We start from the raw sequence: 20,235 nt of genomic DNA on the forward strand, positions 1-20,235 counted from the left end.
TTTCAAAATCAAAATTAGCACATAAAAAGTGGAACCAGAACGGACCGTTCTGGCCTATAAATAAATTTTTTTTAATTTGATTTTCACTTATCAAATACCAAAACTCATAGACTACCATCAAGTGATTAAATTTATTGAATATTAACATTATAAATATAACTAAATAAATTTATTAAAATTCATTACAACAATAAAGATCAATGGTGGCAGAAACTGAATTCATGACCAATATTTAGATATGTCTTCTTAGTGTGACCAAAGGTGTGACAATAGAAATAATTTTTTACATGATTGTGTTGTTCTATAATGTTCATCTCTATTCTAATCCTGCTGGACTTTGATCGACCCTTGAAAGTTATCTTGAGTTATGGATTTGGCCACAAAGTTGAAAGAAACGCAATATCCGATAAAAGTTTGACCCACTAGGAGATTGTGATTTTAAATAAGAAGTGGTGTTTTTAAATAGAAGTGGTGTTTTTAAATAAGACATATTTTAGATATTGTGATTCTCAAATTCGACTTACCCTAATTTCTAAAATATTTTAAATTTATCTATCCTCCAAGTTAAAGAGAAAGATTACACATCCGTAAAATAACCTATTAAACCATACTCGTTAGGAACTTCTTAGGGTATACAAAGATTGTATAATAGCATAAATCACACTCACGAATTGAGATATTTTAAATTTATAAAAGAAAATTTTATAATACAAAATTTTGATATACTATTTATTTTAAATATATATAATCATTATTCATTACAATTTTTTATATTCTAAAAAAAATTAATGATTTTTTTTCCATTTTTAATAATGATTTTATTATATATAAATAATTAAAATTTATTTGATCATTCATCTTATTTAATTTCTCATGTTAAAATCCATTTGAAATAATGGAAAGAAAAGGGAAACAAAATGTACAATTGTACACACTCTACATTTGAATTTTAATATAATAAAATTTTAAATATATGATGATCCTTCAAATATAAATACCAGACAATAAAGAAAACTGACATTAAAAAGTATTAAAAAAACGAGTTACTTAAAAATAAAGCAGTAAAAATGTGAAATACATGATACAATTTTTTAAATTGTTTTTCTATTTTTAAAAACTGAAAACAAACGCAATTCTTTATATAAATTTTACATAAAAAACGTTAAGAAAGCATAAAAAAAATTTACGGAAGAAAAAAACTATATATATATATATATATTAAAACAAATAAAAAAGTTGTGGGGCAGTTGCCCCATAATTCACAAGTTCAATCTGTTTTTATTTTGAAACACACCTAATCATTGAAAACATGTCTCAAAATGTGTGAAGTTACATATATAATAAATGTGTTATCTGATTATATAAATTAAAATTCTCTATCATTTTCAAAATCATGGAACACTGCAAATGCAATACTTATACCACTACACACCATGTTAACACTTACAAATCCAATGAATGAATTCCTTTTGTTTCGTGGCAACTAACTTCAACATTTAATTTTTGCAAATTTACTTATTTATCTTTAAATAACATATCTTTCACATTCTCTCACATGACCATATCATAGTAAATCAAATATTTTTTTTTTAAATTTATTTTAAAATCATATTTAAGATAATTTTTTAATTGATGATATAAATATTTAAGTTGGCAATAGATAAAAAATAAACTCATAACTTATAATAAATTAAAGTGTTAAGCATATGTTTCACCCCATAAATATATTAAAGTTCATTTTTAATTTTTAATTTTTAAAAATGTTGACTTTTAATTTTTTCTTTTTAAAAAAGTGTCAAATTTTATTTTCTCAAGATTTTTAATCAAATTTAACAATAACATTAATCATCAGACACTCACATATATACAAATTTAAAGGTCCAAAATAGTGATATTTACTAAACATCACTATTGAATTAATGAAACTAATAATGAAGATAAATTTTGACAGTAAAAATAGTCATTTTTAGAATAAGGACTAAATATATATATATATATATATATATATATATTTTATGTATTTATATGACAAGAAAATGTTTAATTCTAATTAAAATATGTTTACTTTTATCTTACTAGCAAATATTTGATGTTTTAAATTAAATTTGCACAATTTTATTATCGGAAAGATTTTTTTTAAGAAAAATCTTGTAAACTTTATAGAACAGTATAATTATAATAACATTTGTCTTTCTTTTAATAACTTATATGCATTTTGTTCAAGAAATGCTGGTTCTATTAATAAAAAGATCAAAATTGTATTATTATCTTTATCTTTTTGGACAGTGAGTCAATAAATTTATGATTCAATACGTGATCGTTTTTTCTTTTTCTTTTTTTTGTTTGTTAAATTCCTAAATAATGCAAAATTTGCTAGAAATGTTTCGTTTTCTTTATCACACTCTTTCATGTGTATATTGGATAAAGTTGAAAATGGGAAATATATCGTCACCTCAACTACCAAGTTTGATCATATCATTGCCAAATCCAACTCTCATTGGAGTCATTCGACTAACTTTATCAACCTGCATGATTTTTCATGTGACTAAGACTTTTCCACAAGAAAAAAAAGTGAAAATATACAATGATTTAAAAGGATATAAATTAATATTATTATTTTCTTTCCTTGTAAGTATATGAATTAAAAATATATTTTCTGCCTCATTTCTTTTTCCTTATATATTTTTCAGTTTCATCTAATCTTGTTCTCTTATTTTTTTTTAAATATATTATTAATTTTAATGGTAAAAAATTGATGTCAATAAATTTATTGCATCTCTACTTTCGAAAACTATGGATGGATAGTTTTAGTCACACGTCATTTTAAAGGTAGGTCGAATTTCTCGTGACTGTGAAAGAGAAAAAAAATAAAACAAATAATCGTGATGAGGAGAGAAAAGAAAATAATCATATTCACAAAAAAAAAGAAGAGAAAATGACACAACAATATAATAATAATTAGAGAAACCACGTGTAATTATAAAAGCTGGTAGATTTACAGATGTAAGAAGGCACGTGGCGGTTGGTTGGCATGCATTTCATTCAACAAACAATAAAAACAATAATAATGTATACAATAATAATAATAATAAATGAAGATGAACAATGAATATGAGAAAATAAAGAATGAAAAATAAGATGAGGTAGAAAGTGTTGGATACGCACGTGATAAGGTGTGGCGCCAAGTGAATGAGGATTTTTCTATTTGCTTTTGGTGTGTCACTCTCTTTCTCTTCCCTTCCTTAGAAATCGGTTATTTTATTTTATTTTTTTATTATTATTATTATTATTATTATTGTAATTATTGTATTTGCTCGCTCACTGTTTGTAATAATTACTCTGCTTGGGTTTTCTGGAGGGGGGTTTGTGAGATCTGATTTCGGTGTTGTTGAGGTTTCAGTTCCCAAAAAGTTACTGTCTTTACATGCATGCTCAGAATTTAACAGTTGATTGCGTTGTGGGTCGGTGACAGAGTGTAGAAAATTCCAGAACCAGCTTCGGATGATGCTGTTTCTGTGCTTGTTTGCTCGAGTGGTTGGTGATTTTGCATCTGGGTCATTGTTTTGGATTGAATTTGCTTTCTAGGTAGGCTTGAAAGTGAAGCATTGAGTTGATTGAGATCATATGAACTGAGATGATGGGGTTTTGTTTTCCATGGCGGTGGCCAATGGCCTCTGTCCTTTGCTCTGGAACTTAATCTGAAGTGAACAAGTTCATTGGTAACTATGTGCTATGTTTCGTTTCAAGCTGTTATTGGCTTTTCAATTCTGTTTTCAGTTTTCGATGATATTCGTGGACAAGATTGCAATAGTTATGTTACTTAATTGACTGAAACTGTGTTTTGTCCTTACTATTTCATTGTTCTTTGATCAACATTAAATTTTAACTCCTTACGAGTGTATTTATTATTACTTTATGGTTTATGTAACTGTTGATTTAGTTTTGACTTGATTCTCATGGTCTCAAGGCTCAGAATAAATTGCTTTCCTCTCAACCGCTTTAGTAGTATGCAATGAATATTATCAGTCAAGTTTTTGTATTTTATTAAAGAAAAAGATGGTGATTGCTGGATATACTAGTGCAAGGATGTATTTGTTTTCCACCTTTTTTCGATTTTTGAAGAATACTTATGTGTTAACCAGGATATGCTTCTCACCAGCATCATAGATCAGATGGAATGTTAACGAGGCTGGTCAATGAGGGACTCATAATGAGAGGGCTTGGGTGGAATCACAGTCCATGGGCACCCCTGACAAGAAAAGATCCGACTTTGTTGATGTAGTTAGGTCTTGGATCCCTCGGAGGGTTGAACCACCAAATGTGTCGAGGGACTTCTGGATGCCCGATCAGAGTTGTAGGGTATGCTATGAATGTGATTCACAGTTCACAATATTCAACCGCAGGCATCACTGTCGAATCTGTGGTCGAGTTTTCTGTGCAAAATGCACTGCCAATTCTATTCCAGCAGCATCTGATGAGCCAAATACCGGGCGTGAAGATTGGGAGAGGATAAGGGTCTGTAACTATTGTTTTAAACAATGGGAGCAAGGGTTAGCAACAGTTGATAATAATGGAAGTGCAGACCCTTCACCCACCCCTTGTCTCAGCCCGTCACCATCTACAACAAGCTTGGTCAGTACTAAGTCCAGTTGCACCTGTCATAGTAGCAGCAGCACTGCTGGTTCAGTTCCTTATACAACTGGGCCTTATCAGCGAGTGCCTTATAGTCCCCGTCAATCTTCACAAATGAATCAGATAACAGATGAGCAAGAAAATATAAATTCTGGGAGGAGTACAAATCCCTCCGAGGCTGTAGGCAATTTGACTTCTAACCAATTTGGCTATTGCTTCAACAGGTACTCTTTCTTTTACGGTTCATCTTTTTGGATTGCTGAATGTAATTTTCTAAATATTTTGAGTCATTTAGTCCTTACATTTCTGATGCTGATGAAAACATCTACATGAAGTAAAGATAAAAGAAGGCTGAAAATCACCTAGAGTTTTTTCTTATTGAGAGTCTGCTTTTTCATTGATGAATGTTAGTCTTGCAAAGATGTGTTTCTGTATGGATTTTATACGGCTGCGCTACAAATTTGTGATGTGATCATGTGCTGCTCCAGAGATAACCTATCAGTGCTGATATAGGGTGAGTTTTTGGTACAGGAAAAGAGGGTGTCTAGATAGGATCCTGTTTCACATAAGTTCTGAATGTCATTTGTAGAATCTTATTCATTGACGTTTAGAAAGATATATCTGACTAGTGCATGTACTGTGCACCATACTAATGGTGGTGAATTCTGCTGTTTTCATCATATTTTTTGTTTTCCTGTTCTTACTGTTATTTTATGTTTATTCTTCTGAACCAGGAGTGATGATGAGGATGATGATTATGGTGCTTATCATTCTGATACAGAATCAAGGCATTATTCTCATGCCCATGACTACGATGATCCGGTTAACATTCATGGGGTTGACCATGTCTATGGACCACATCAAATGCATCCTGATGAAGATAACATTCAGGAAAAAAGCTTGAGTTGCCTAACACCACCACAGAATCTTGATCTAGAAGGTGTAGTTGGAATTCAAGCACCTGGGAAAGAAGCTGATGAGCACGATCATGCTGATGGACATGAAACTTCTCCTTATTATGAGGAAAGCAATATTTCGGAGCCTGTGGATTTTGAGAATAATGCGCTACTGTGGCTACCTCCTGAGCCAGAAGATGAAGAGGATGATAGAGAAGCTGTTCTTTTCGATGATGACGAAGAAGAAGGTACTACTGGAGAATGGGGATATCTACGATCCTCCACAAGTTTTGGCTCTGGAGAATGTCGTAGCAGAGAAAAATCAAGTGAGGATCATAAGAAGGCCATGAAGAATGTAGTGGAAGGGCATTTTAGAGCTCTGGTAGCTCAGCTCTTACAAGTAGAAAACCTAACTATTTGTGAAGATGGAAAAGAGAGTTGGTTGGATATAATTACTGCTTTATCTTGGGAAGCTGCTACACTTCTGAAACCTGATATGAGCAGAGGTGGAGGTATGGATCCTGGTGGATATGTAAAGGTTAAATGCATAGCCTGTGGACATCGAAATGAAAGGTAATTGTCATAAACCAACTATCCCAAAAGCATAAGCTCTTAGGTGAAGACACAAATGGTTATATATGTATATATTATATTTCTAGCAGTAATGATTGTGGAGAAAAAAATATTAATTGATTAATGTACCGACCTATATGCTGCTGGATATTTTATCTATTTATTTTTCTTAAGTATTTTGGTGGGGATTTTAATCTTATTTTTAGGTTTGTTCTGCCGACAATTATGCTTCTAATTTATTTCAGGATTTTCCCTTTACCGAAAAAAGGGAGAAAAAAATTCTAATAATATTTATGCCCCCCTTGAGACAAAAAAAAAAAAAGACAAAAGAAACAAAATATGCATTGCTTACTTTTTCTTTTCCCTTTTTCCTATATGGAAAATTCACACCTATCACGAAGCTATGCTGCTGAAATCCATTTTATGGAGAAGATGGATGATTCCATTATCTGATTTCCTTTTATTTCTCTGTGCAGATTTCTTGTCTTATTTTCCTTTTTACTTGGACAAATTTGTTGCCTGTAATAGGGCCTTATTCTAGGCAAGTAGTTAATTAGTTCTGAGAAGTCTATTTAATATTATAATGTGTTAGAATCTGTTTTATTAGTTGTGATAAGATATTCTAAGATATAGTTTAGATATATTAGTTTATCTTTTCCTAATTTATAGTTTATCTTAATCCCTAAACTTTAGGGATTGTTTCTGTTACATGTTTATTTATTTGATTGTACCCATCAATTCAGAATAATAAGAAAAATTATTCTACTCTAAATTTGAGATGGCATCAGAGCTCTCAAATTCTGGGAGCCGCCTCTGACTGCGCAAACCAAAACCCTAGACTGCAGCCTTCATTGCTGCTGTGATTTGCAGTGTTGTTTCTTAGTTGTCGTCGCAACAATCAAATACATACTCACTGCATTAGGGTCGTTGTTCTACGGGGGACATGGCAGACCCAATTGCTGAAGTGGTGAATACTGAGTCTCATAACACTCAGGAACAGCTGCAGAACCTCAACACTGCCTACCGATTGAATGGGAAGAATTACTTGAAATGGGCCCAGCTTGTTCGTAGAACTTTGAAAGGTAAAGGGAAAGCTAACCACTTGACTGAAGATGCTCCTAAGGAAGAAGATCCCAAATTTACAAAATGGGATGAAGAAGACTCTATGATCATGGCATGGCTATGGAACTCCATGATCCCAGAAATCACTGATACTTGCATGTTTCTTAATTCTGCAAAGGAGATTTGGAATTGGAATGCCATGGAGCAGACATACTCCAAAGCTAAAGATGCTGCTCAAATATATGATGTGAAGGTGAAGACTGTGGCTGCAAAACAGGGAAACAAGACTGTTACAGAGTATGCCAATCAACTCAAATCCCTGTGGATGGAGTTAGACCATTACAGGGTCATAAAAGCCAAGTGCTCAGATGATTCAGCAATGCTCAAAGAGTATATTGAGCAAGATAGAGTCTATGATTTCTTGGTAGGGCTTAACTCTGATTTTGATCAAGTGAGAGTCCAGATCCTTGGAAAAGAAAAAATTCCAGGAATTAATGAAGTAGTAGCTATGGTCAGAAGTGAAGAAAGTAGAAGGGGAATAATGCTAGAAACCCCAGCCATGGAAAATTCAGCCATGGTAGCTTCAGAATCAGCCATGATGGTAGACCAGAAAAAGGGGGGAATAGCTAATATGGAGAAGAAAGGTGAAGGAGTGTGGTGTACCTTCTGTAACAAGCCTCGCCACACTCGTGAAAAATGCTGGAAGCTGCATGGAAAGCCACCTAGTAAGGGTTGGGGGCCCCAAAACCGAGACAAGGAGTGGGGAAAAAAAGGAGACAACACCAGAAAGGGAGGACAAGCACACATAGGTGCTGCCACCAGTGAAGAAAACAGAGGAGTGATTCAACTTAACCAAGATGAAATAGAGCAGATGAGATCATTCCTCAACAAGTTGGATAAGTCAACAGGTACTTGTTCTCTGGCACATTCAGGTATGTTTCCTTTTTCTTTTGGACTTAATGCCTCAGATAAAAACTATAACCCATATTGGATACTAGATTCTGGGGCTACCGACCACATGACACCCCTACCTAAACATTTCTCTTCCTACACCCCTTGCCCTAGCAACAAGAAAATATCCACAGCAGATGGCTCTCTGATGACTGCAGCAGGTCAAGGAGAAGTTCAAATAAGCCCATCTATAACCCTTAAAAATGTCCTTCATATTCCTAAACTGTCTGTCAGTTTGATTTCCATAAAAAAGCTCATAAAAGACCTATCATGTAATGCCATATTTTATGACAATGTTTGTATATTGCAGAACAAGTACTCGGGGAGGACGATTGGACATGCTAGAGAATGGAATGGCCTTTATTACTTGGATAATCCGGATTTGCCACCAGACCTGGAAAACAACAACTCTTTTTTCTCTGATTCAATGAAGGCCAACAGGGAGAAGATCTTCCTACATCACTGTCGTCTTGGACATCCTTCCTTTAGAGTCATAAAATTGTTATTCCCTTCCCTTTTTAGCAAATTAGATGTTGAAAGTCTCCATTGTGAAGTGTGTGAGCTTGCTAAGCACAAGCGTGTACCTTTTCCAGTTAGTAATAATATGAGCACTTTTCCCTTCTATTTAATTCATACTGATGTGTGGGGTCCCTCAATTGTCCCAAATGTTTCTGGTGCCCGTTGGTTCCTCACCTTTATAGATGATTGTACTCGTGTCACATGGGTCTTTTTACTAAAACAAAAATCCGAAGTCAGCTATGTAGTTCAGCGTTTTTTCTCCATGGTAAAAAATCAGTTTGGAGTTAGCATTAAGAGGATTAGATCCGATAATGCCAAAGATTACTTTAATCATGGACTTATTTCCTTTTGTCAAAAGGAAGGTATCATTCATGAGTCATCCTGTGTCAAAACACCTCAGCAAAATGGGATTGCTGAGAGAAAAAATGGTCACCTACTTGACCAAACTCGGGCTCTTCTTTTTCAACATGAGGTTCCTAAAAGGTTTTGGGGGAGGCTGTTCTTACTGCATGTTATCTAATTAATAGACTACCTTCTAGTATTCTAGCCTCAAAAAGCCCTATGGAGGTTTTGTCCTCCTTTTATCCTAATGTTTCCACATCCAATCAACTTATTCCAAGAATATTTGGGTGTGTGTCTTTTGTCCATGTCCACAATGATAATAGAGGTAAACTTGATCCTAGAGCCTTAAAATGTGTTTTCATAGGATACTCATCCACACAAAAGGGATATAAATGCTATCACCCACCATCACGAAAATTCTTCGTGTCCAGAGATGTCACCTTTTTTGAGCACAAAAGCTACTTCCACCAAGATCATCCTCAAGGGGAGACTGCAAGAAAGGAAGATGATCTTCTTATGCTCCCTGACTTAAGCTTGGGACCAGAAATAGGGACTAAAGGTGTAACAACTGAGAAGGAACCCACTAAATCCATTCAAGATGGAGCTGATGTAAGATTTGGAAAAGGACTGGTTTATACAAGGAAGACAAAGGCCATTCCAGAATCTGTCCATGTCCAACAATCCAACCCAACATTACATGAGGTAACTACCCCTGATCCTTTAATCTCCACAAAATCAACCTCTGATTTCCCAACTGTACAGGAACTTGAAACCAGTCCAGCACCACTTTATGAGGACCTAGATATTCCAATTGCCCTTAGGAAAGAAACCAGGAAATGTACCACCAAGCCACTGTACCCTCTAGCCAATTATCTATCCTTTAGAAACTTCTCACCTACCCATAAAGCCTTCCTCACAAGCCTAAACACTACAACAACACCTACCTCTTTATCTGAGGCATTGAGTGATAAAAAATGGAAACAAGCCATGGATGTGGAAATGGAAGCATTAGAGAAGAATAGTACTTGGGATTTGGTTGCTCTCCCAAATGGAAAAAAACCAGTAGGGTGCAAGTGGGTATATACTATAAAATACAAGGCTGATGGATCCATTGAGAGGTACAAAGCAAGGTTAGTAGCTAAGGGATTCACTCAAACCTATGGAGTGGATTACATGGAAACATTTGCACCAGTTGCAAAAATGAATACAGTTAGGGTGATATTGTCCCTAGCGGCTAATTATGGTTGGAACTTGCAACAATTTGATGTTAAAAATGCCTTTCTCCATGGAGAAATTGAAGAGGAGATTTACATGGAATTGCCCCCTGGATATGGTGAAAAAACAGCTGCCAACACTGTTTGCAAGCTAAAAAAGGCATTGTATGGGCTGAAACAATCTCCACGAGCGTGGTTTGGAAGGTTTACTAAAGTTATGATAAGTTTAGGCTTTAAACAAAGTCAGGGAGACCACACTCTGTTCATTAAACACTCTAAGTCAAGGGGAGTAACAGTGTTACTGGTTTATGTGGATGATATTATAGTGACAGGTGATGATGAGGAAGAGCAACGATTGTTAGGCCAACATCTAGCCAAGGAATTTGAAATTAAGACCTTGGGAAAATTGAAGTATTTTTTGGGAATTGAAGTGGCCCATTCTAAAAAGGGGATATTCATATCTCAACAGAAATACATCACTGATTTGTTGAAAGAGACTGGTAAGACAGCATGCAAGCCTGCAAGTACACCAATTGACCCAAACCTGAAATTAGGAAACGCAGAAGAAGATACTGCAGTTGACAAGGAAGGATATCAAAGGCTAGTTGGTAGACTGATATATTTATCTCACACTAGACCTGATGTTGCATTCGCCGTGAGTCTAGTCAGCCAGTTCATGCACCAGCCAAAGGAGGTTCACTTACAAGCTGCACTAAGAATTGTGCAGTATTTGAAAGGGACCCCAGGCAGGGGAATTTTATTCAAACGAAATAGGAATGTAAATCTGGAAGCATATACAGATGCAGACTATGCAGGGTCAATTGTGGATAGGAGGTCAACTACAGGATATTGCACTTTCCTTGGAGGGAATCTTGTGACTTGGAAGAGTAAAAAACAGAGTGTGGTAGCCAGATCCAGTGCTGAAGCAGAGTTCAGGGCAATGGCACAAGGGATATGTGAACTACTCTGGCTGAAGATTATCTTGGAAGACCTAAGGATAAAATCGGATGAACCAATGAGACTTTATTGTGATAACAAATCTGCTATTAGCATAGCTCATAATCCGGTGCAACATGATAGAACCAAACATATTGAAGTTGACAGACATTTTATCAAAGAAAAATTAGATAGTGGTCTGATATGCACTCCATATGTCTCCTCACAAGACAACCTTGCAGATATTCTAACAAAGGGGCTGAACAGCAGCATCTTTGAGAAGATTGTTTCCAAGCTGGGAATGGAGAATACCTATTCACCAGCTTGAGGGGGAGTGTTAGAATCTGTTTTATTAGAATCTGTTTTATTAGTTGTGATAAGATATTCTAAGATATAGTTTAGATATATTAGTTTATCTTTTCCTAATTTATAGTTTATCTTAATCCCTAAACTTTAGGGATTGTTTCTGTTACATGTTTATTTATTTGATTGTACCCATCAATTCAGAATAATAAGAAAAATTATTCTACTCTAAATTTGAGATAATGTAAATACCATCATACTGTAAAATTATAAATAATAATATTCAGAAGTTATTCCTTCAAGTTAGACAGTATACTGGTGTGGACCTGTTTTCTTAATGATAAAAGATACATGACATGTGAGCAGGTGGTCAATGGAAAAGTGTGTTATCTACTCCATATGATTCTTGTTTTGTTCATTAATGCTTCTATCTGTCTCTGTATATCCTTGATGTTCTAGTTTTCTATTTCCAGCATTGTGGTTAAAGGAGTTGTATGTAAAAAGAATGTGGCTCATCGGCGAATGACATCAAAAGTTGATAAACCACGTTTTCTAATACTTGGAGGTGCTTTGGAGTATCAGCGTGTTTCTAACCAGTTATCAAGTGTTGATACTTTGTTACAGCAGGTTCTCTTCACTCAACCCACTATTTTTTTTATAGCTCTTAGAACTTGAGAAAGTATGTGTCAAGTATGCGTTTTGTTAATGGTGTTACATCTGAATAATCTTCCCTTGGATCTGATTCCTATTACCTGACCCCACCTAGTAGAATAAGACTTGATTGTCATTGTCTTATTTTCAATAATAATATTGCCGACTTTCATGATCTTTTTACTCATTCCAGGAGATGGACCACTTGAAGATGGCAGTTGCAAGGATTGATGCTCATCACCCTAATGTTCTTTTGGTAGAGAAGTCAGTATCTCGTTATGCTCAAGAATACCTTCTTGCTAAAGACATATCACTTGTTCTAAATATTAAAAAGCCACTTTTGGAGCGTATTGCCCGTTGTACTGGAGCACAGATTGTCCCTTCAATTGATCATCTGACCTCTCAGAAGCTGGGATATTGTGAAACATTCCATGTGGACAAATTTTTTGAGGAGCATGGTAGTGCTGGGCAAGGTGGAAAAAAATCAACAAAGACTTTGATGTTCTTTGAGGGTTGCCCTAAACCTTTGGGTTGCACTGTAAGTTCTATAACTAACTTCACATATTTTTGGATACTAAATTCAGTGTTGGTACACACGCTTATTAATTACATTCTTTGAATGACTCTATCAGTCCTATGTCTTTGTTATCTTGATAGTTTATTAGTTATGTGTTATCCTAAATTTTTGATAGATCCTTTACCAGTACTTTCACAAGAAGGAAAATTTTGTATTATGTAGCTATTTTCATCTGAATCATGCTCTTCCAAACAACTGATTAAATAATATGTTGTATAACCATGTCAGGCAATTAAGCTGATGATGACAAAGGGAACCCAAAAATCATAATAAAATTAGCACAAAAATTTCAAAAATTGCAACCGTTGAAATTCATTACATAAAATTAACTAGTTGAGTCAACCCTTGTGAATTAAATCATGTCAATGAAAACTTGGTTCAAAATTTTTAGAGTTTGTTTTAGATTTTTGATCAAATTACTTGTGAAAGAATTGATTTCGAAAGAAATGAAATTAAAAAAAGATTTGTTTTTTGGAATGATATTTTAAAAGTGAGTTGAGAAGATTTGTTTTTGTTTGCATGGTAAAGTAAAATAATTTTTTGAACAGTAAATATAGTTATATTTTGTGGGCCCCACACTCAGAAGGATTCAACTCTTCTAAAGTGACTGAATGTACTTTAGACTATAAAGTGACTCTTAGAGTATAAAGATTAGTTATAACCATTGTTTAGAACATTAATGGTTAAAATCTTAACAATTTTTTAGTTTGTTATAAATGTCCATCATTTGATTGCAATCTCGACCATTGATTTTATTATCAATGATTATAAATTATAAATTATAGTTGAACTTTATTCTTCAAATGCACTCCTTTATATTAGAGGCACCAAATCCCACTCAGTGAATTTTATTCATCAGTTACCTTATACTCAATTCTACTCGCTGCAAATTGATTTTGGGAAAGTTAAAATTTTGCCAAACAACTTTGGCTACTGTAACAGAGTGCTAATCTCTCTGAACCTGTAGGAGTTGCTGTCTCTAGTGCATCTGTTCCTAGCTGATTGTTTGCCTTTTTCACTACCCGTTGAAATTAAACATATATGTATGCTATAATCTGCATTTTCTATTTCTAGATTAACCTAACAAGGATTTGAATTTAACATAATTAGCTTGGAATAGTAAGTTGTAAAGAAAAGTTGAGTTGTTTGTTGCTTTATTATTTCCCCCCTGTATGTGTATTTCTTTATTGTGTATTTTTTTTGCTTTACTTTGAAGATCTTGCTGAAGGGTGCCAATGGGGATGAGTTGAAGAAGGTTAAACATGTGGTCCAATATGGAGTCTTTGCAGCCTATCATTTGGCGCTGGAAACATCTTTTCTGGCTGATGAAGGCGCTTCACCTCTGGAGTTTCCCTTGAAATCTCCCATTACCGTTGCATTACCTGATAAACCATCTAGTACTGTGAGCTCCATTTCCACTATCCCTGGATTTTCTGTTATCACTGCTAGAGAGTCCCCGGGAGCTAAATCTTTTAAAGAAGTACCAAAATCTTATGACATTAACGAGACAGAAAGAACTCCATCTAGCTGCAGTGAGTCTACTGAAAGATCATTGGTGGGTGATTCAATCTACATGCATCAAGTGTCTGGAGATGTCACCCAATCAGTTCAGGATATGCCATCTTCACACTGCAATAGTTTTCTTTCAAATACTGTTTCTAAGGAGGATGATAAGAAATGTCCCAAGGAAATTTTTCAATACAGACCAGATGAGAGAAGGGAAACTATGTTGGTCAATGATCTAATTTCAGATTCTGTCAGAACCTTTGAGTCTTCACGGCAAGATGCCAATAGCCACCTCAGAGCTGCAGCATTATCTGCTAATCAAGGAGCTAATCCTGAGTCACCTTATGTAAAATGTGATATTACTAATAATAATAATGATCATGATGACATGTTACATTCAAAAGAAGATTTTCCTCCCTCAACTTCTGACCATCAGAGTATTTTGGTCTTTTTATCAACACGTTGTGTGTGGAAAGGAACTGTTTGTGAAAGGTCCCATCTTGTAAGAATTAAATACTATGGAAGTTCTGATAAGCCTTTGGGACGATTTTTGAGAGATCAATTGCTTGATCAGGTATTTCTTCTTCCAAATTATTTCTTTCATTAAATAAGTTTGATCAACAATGGCTACCTTATGAGCTCTAAACTTAAACGTGATAACATTTATTTATTAGAGTTACACTTGCTCCTCATGTGAGTTGCCATCAGAAGCTCATGTTCATTGTTATACTCACCGGCAAGGGAGCCTGACAATTGTTGTTAAGAAACGACCAGAGTTTGCTTTACCAGGGGAACGAGAAGGTAAAATATGGATGTGGCACAGGTGCCTGAAATGTCCTCGTGTAAATGGTTTTCCTCCTGCGACACGAAGAGTAGTTATGTCTGATGCTGCCTGGGGCTTATCCTTTGGGAAATTTTTGGAGCTGAGTTTTTCAAATCATGCAGCAGCAAGCAGGGTTGCAAGTTGTGGTCATTCTCTCCACAGAGATTGTTTAAGATTCTATGGGTACACTTTTCTCCTCCTAAATTGATTCTATAATAAATTGGGGTGTGGTGAAGTATTTGCTTTAAAAATTTTCAGGTATTGTTTATGCCTGGGAAAGTAGCAATACATTGTTTTACTCCATTTTTATTCCCATGGTGAAGGGTGGACAAGTTATATTCGCATGGATGAGCAGTTATTTTCTAACCCAATTATAACTTCCATTTCTACTCTATTATTTTGAATTTTTAAAAAAAATATTCCTGGGAAAATTAAAATTTAACCAAACATTTTTGAATGTGCTCAGCTCAAGAATCAGGAATACCATTCCTGGTTATAGTATTTCTGAGAATACAATATTATACCTTGAAACAAACACATAAAGTAATTAGGAATAGTTAGAGCAGTTGGTTAGATAGAGAGAACTGTTTTGAATGTTATATAAATAAATAGGAGAGCTGACATATAAACCATTTTTGCATTAAGTAGAGAGAAATGAAGGAGAGGCGGGGGTTGGGGGGGGGGGGGGGGGGGGTTTGATCAGTTCATGTTTTGGGTGGGTATGGGGCCAGTGCAGTTGACTCATCTGTCATTTTAGATTGGAAATAGGTGTCATCCTTCCTTTAAGTCTAGTAGCAATAATGGTTGATTATGAACTGTGTCACTTAGGATTGCAAAGCGCTTGAAATACTTGTGTGTTGACTGCCAAAAAAAAAAATCATTTATATTCAACTTTTGGTTGTCTTCTTGATTCGTTGTTTTCTGTTTGCAGTTTTGGGAAGATGGTTGCCTGCTTTCGATATACTTCAATTCACCTTCATTCAGTTTATCTTCCCCCACCTAAACTTGAATTCAACCATGATAGTCAGGACTGGCTACAAAAAGAAGCAAATGAGGTTTGTAGCTAATCTTAGTTGAAATATTGAATCCTCTTCTGAGTGCTTTTGTATTTATGAGATTGTTTATCTTGTTCACCAGCTGCATAACAAGGCTGAAATACTGTTTAGTGAAGTGTCCAATGCTCTGCATCAAATTTCAGAGAAGGTTTTAGGTCCTATGTTGCACGAGGGTGGAAATAGGGTGTCAGATTTTAAGAATCTAATCACTGAACTTAAATGGATGCTGCAGTATGAGAAGGAAGAATTTGAGGTTGGTGGTTTGAGACTGAGATTCGTTAACCTCTCTTTAACTACTGTTCTCAACCCCTCCCCCTCCCCCATATGATTAGGATGATTTTTTTTTTCTTCATACAATTGTGTTATTTTGATCAAATCCTTCCTCTTTCCATATCAATTGATGAATTGATAGGGTTCATTTAAATTTTGTTGATTTTCCTTGCTTGAGTTATTCATATTTATAATGTTGATTTACTTAGGACTCATTACAAAAATTGCTGCATAAAGAGGGAAAAGCTGGTCAGCACATGGTTAATGTTCTAGAGCTCAATAAGTTGCGCAGGCATATCCTTATCCATTCTTATATTTGGGACCAGCGCTTGATATATGCATTCAATCTAGGTAAAACTACTATTCAAGAAAATTCAAAGTGCTTTAATCATAGAGAGAAGTTGCTTGGTTCTAGGGAAAAGGTTGTCGAGGAAGATGTTGCCACTAGGCCAGCAAGAGGCCATAGCAGTTGCGATTCCTTTCCTTTGGAAACAAAACCTGATGGAAGCCCAAATTTGGAAAACGGCAGCCACCTTAGCCACCCAGGTGAAGTGATTAAAAGTGAGGACAAGGGTAAAGACACAAATCATGATAAGGTTGACCTTTCTCTCTCCGGCGGTGCAAATATCAATGAAAAATCTGATTCTGTGGAGTTTGGAGGGGCTGTACGGAGGGCTTTGTCTGAGGGGGAATCTCCTGTTTTAGCTAATTTATCTGATACCCTTGATGCTGCATGGACAGGTGAAAGTCATCCTACAAATCCATCACTCAAAGAAGATGGTTGTCTACCTTCTGATGCAGCAGCTGTGGCTGTTAATTCTCCTGTGACAAATATAGTTACATCAAAATCAAATGCTGATAATTATACTGCTGATAGAGGTGGGATTGAGGCAGGAAGCACTAATGACTCTAAATTTCTTTCCAAAGGACTTGATACTAAATGGAAAGGAATGCCTTTTGCATGCTTCTTCGGTTCATTCAACAAAACTTCTTCCTTCAATACACAGAAGCTTGTTGAGTACAACCCGGTCCACATTTTATCATTTCGAGAGTTGGAGCGCCAGACTGGTGCTAGACTGCTTCTACCAGTCGGTATTAATGATACCATTGTGCCTGTCTACGATGATGAACCCACTAGTGTTATAGCACATGTCCTTGTGTCAATGGATTATCATATCCAGATGTCAGAATATGATAGACCTAAAGACAGTGGAGACAGTTCAATTTCATTGCCACTCTTTGATTCAGCGAGTCTACTTTCTCTTAACTCTTTTGATGAGACAATTACTAGTACCTACAGAGGTCTTGGCTCTTTTGATGAGAGCATGTTATCCACTTCTGGGACTCGAAATTTTCCGGCTGGAGATCCGCTCTCATACACAAAGGATTTGCATGCAAGGGTTTCTGTTACTGATGATAGCTTCTCCCTTGGAAAAGTGAAATATACTGTAACTTGCTACTTTGCAAAGAGATTTGAGGCTTTAAGGAGAACTTGTTGCCCTTCTGAGTTAGATTTTGTGCGGTCCCTTAGTCGTTGTAAGAAGTGGGGGGCTCAGGGAGGAAAGAGCAATGTTTTCTTTGCAAAAACCTTGGACGATAGATTTATTATCAAGCAGGTTACGAAAACAGAGCTTGAGTCATTTACCAAGTTTGCACCAGCTTATTTTAAGTATTTGTCTGAGTCAATCAATACAGGAAGCCCAACTTGTCTTGCGAAGATCTTGGGCATTTATCAGGTACTTTTTAATAAATGAAATCCTATTTTGATAGCACAGTGAATTTTTATCAACGAATTATTTTTAGTAGTTCGAGTTGTAGATCATTTCATAGCAATGGAGTGCCTGCTAACTTAGTATGATTAAGGTGTAAATTTTATTTACCCACTTAAAATCACTAGCCGGTTTGGTATACCTCCCCTCCCCATTTTATGCATATATAAGCATAAGCTGGCTATGTAGAATGTGGTTTCATATTAAATATAGGTGTATAAGGTGGAATAGTCAGGTGGTAGGTTTTGGACCATCGGAGTCCCCAAATATTATTTCCAGATTCATGTTCAATCCTGTATTCTAGAAACTGTCACATGAACAATCCTGCTAATTCAACTAAATGAGTGATTAGGCTATAGATTTGGCTTGACTCTTTCTTGTGAACAGCCATTTATTTTCCTAGTTCAAATCATTGATGTGTTTTTCTGCTCTCATTGAGTATTATTTCTTTTTTGTGAAGGTAACATCAAAGCACCTCAAAGGAGGGAAGGAAACAAAAATGGATGTTTTGGTTATGGAAAATCTTCTTTATAGGCGTAACATTAGACGGCTTTATGACCTCAAAGGTTCTTCCCGTTCACGGTACAATCCAGATACAAGTGGGAGCAATAAAGTTTTGCTGGATCAGAATCTCATCGAAGCTATGCCAACCTCTCCAATATTTGTTGGGAACAAGGCAAAACGGTTGCTCGAGAGGGCTGTGTGGAATGATACTGCTTTCCTTGCAGTAAGTCTGATGCCCTTCACAATTTTAATTCTTTACATTGTAGAATTAGGTGAACTTTCAATTTCATTGATTTTCTTGCAGCTTCCTTTTTTTAATTTCCTTTTTTAATTTCCTTTTCTGCCTATGCCTTTACTTCAATTGTGATGCTAAGAGGGAGAGCTTGTGATTAGATATTGTAGGTACTACCCCATCTCTATTTTATATTCTTGGCTGTCAAGTGAGAAAAAAGTACTAGCTAAAATTGGTTTAGCTATTACATGTGTGTTTACTAATATGCCGAAGTGTAAGCTACATCTTTGGGAGTATTTTGAGTTATAGCTTACTAACATATTCCTACCTAAATTGGAGTGCATGACTGTAAACATCATTAATAGAGTCCAAAAGGGCGGTTTGGTATATAATATTGTACATATTGTTGCAGTCAATAGATGTGATGGACTACTCATTGCTGGTTGGCGTGGATGAGGAAAAGCATGAGCTGGTTTTAGGTATCATTGATTTTATGAGGCAGTATACATGGGATAAACACCTTGAAACTTGGGTGAAGGCCTCAGGCATCCTTGGTGGACCCAAGAACGCTTCTCCGACTGTGATATCACCCCAGCAGTACAAGAAACGGTTTCGGAAAGCCATGAGTTTATATTTTCTTATGGTGCCAGAATGGTCTCCTCCAGAGTTACATCCCAGTGGGTCCCAATCTGACATTTGTGATGAAAATGCATGAAGTGGCACCCATTTGATTGTTGTTGTCAAAATTTGAATCTTGTAAATGTTATGATTCCATTGACACGGGTTTCTCATCCCATGTCCGTTCCTTCCTTGTATTTGTTATATTTGTCTGCTGCATTGTAGTATCTGATAAGTGCAGCTGTTGATTTGTGGTCCCTTAAACATTGGAGGTGCACCTCCAGTTACCAGATTGTTGAAAGGGTATGCTGCATATCCATCAAGGGCAACTAACTGTACAGCGACCCCCTCCCCGTTTTTTAATTTTTGGTATCATGTATGTAGGCCCTTGCTTTCATAATAGTCATCTTCAAATTTTGATTTACAAGTCATAACCTATTGAAGGGTTTGAGTTGCACTCTGCGTTTCTTTTTCTAGGCATGTGACAGCATTGATAAATTCTTACGCCTCACTGTTATATGACCCGTTTGAAAATGGGTTCCTTTTTTATTTACATTATGGCCTTACAATTTAATACATGTCAAATAATGATTTTACAGTTTTTATTTCATACGTACCAAGTATTTGAATGTTTATCGCATTCACTACTCAAAAATAGATATCAATATATAAACTGTTAATTATCCATCTTAATAATTAAATTTTTCAAGAAACGTTGAATCATTAAGTGAGACGCAATTAAATGTTTACTGATGGCTAAAGTAAATATATATAAACTCGTGGTTTTCTAAAATTCTGTAAC

At 35.5% G+C, this 20,235-nt stretch overlaps 2 protein-coding genes across 6 annotated transcripts; both read left to right on the plus strand.

Moving 5' to 3' along the window:
- Positions 1-3,084: 3,084 nt before the first annotated feature.
- Positions 3,085-19,890, plus strand: FAB1A (1-phosphatidylinositol-3-phosphate 5-kinase FAB1A). Of its 4 annotated transcripts, none has more exons than XM_020370806.3 (12): positions 3,085-3,214; positions 4,143-4,856; positions 5,367-6,101; positions 11,902-12,055; positions 12,273-12,617; positions 13,873-14,736; positions 14,837-15,168; positions 15,917-16,040; positions 16,123-16,293; positions 16,520-18,046; positions 18,540-18,806; positions 19,228-19,890. In XM_020370806.3, the coding sequence occupies exons 2-12, from the start codon at positions 4,240-4,242 to the stop codon at positions 19,528-19,530; spliced, it is 5,439 nt and encodes a 1,812-aa protein (XP_020226395.1). In that variant the 5' UTR covers positions 3,085-3,214; positions 4,143-4,239; the 3' UTR covers positions 19,531-19,890. The 4 variants fall into 4 exon arrangements, with proteins under 4 accessions (XP_020226395.1, XP_082931928.1, XP_020226394.1 ...); XM_083075802.1 differs by lacking the exons at positions 3,085-3,214; positions 19,228-19,890 and adding exons at positions 3,235-3,719; positions 18,958-19,184; XM_020370805.3 differs by lacking the exon at positions 3,085-3,214 and adding an exon at positions 3,237-3,719.
- Positions 6,108-8,594, plus strand: LOC145958438 (uncharacterized). 2 transcript variants are annotated; one of them, XM_083075803.1, is made up of 2 exons: positions 6,108-8,095; positions 8,425-8,594. In XM_083075803.1, the coding sequence occupies exons 1-2, from the start codon at positions 7,045-7,047 to the stop codon at positions 8,457-8,459; spliced, it is 1,086 nt and encodes a 361-aa protein (XP_082931929.1). In that variant the 5' UTR covers positions 6,108-7,044; the 3' UTR covers positions 8,460-8,594. The 2 variants fall into 2 exon arrangements, with proteins under 2 accessions (XP_082931929.1, XP_082931930.1); XM_083075804.1 differs by having other exon boundaries at positions 6,108-8,071.
- Positions 19,891-20,235: the final 345 nt, after the last annotated feature.

This window comes from Cajanus cajan, chromosome 5 (genome assembly GCF_000230855.2).
Source record: "Cajanus cajan strain Asha chromosome 5, NIPB_CcT2T_4, whole genome shotgun sequence".
Taxonomy (NCBI): domain Eukaryota; kingdom Viridiplantae; phylum Streptophyta; class Magnoliopsida; order Fabales; family Fabaceae; genus Cajanus; species Cajanus cajan.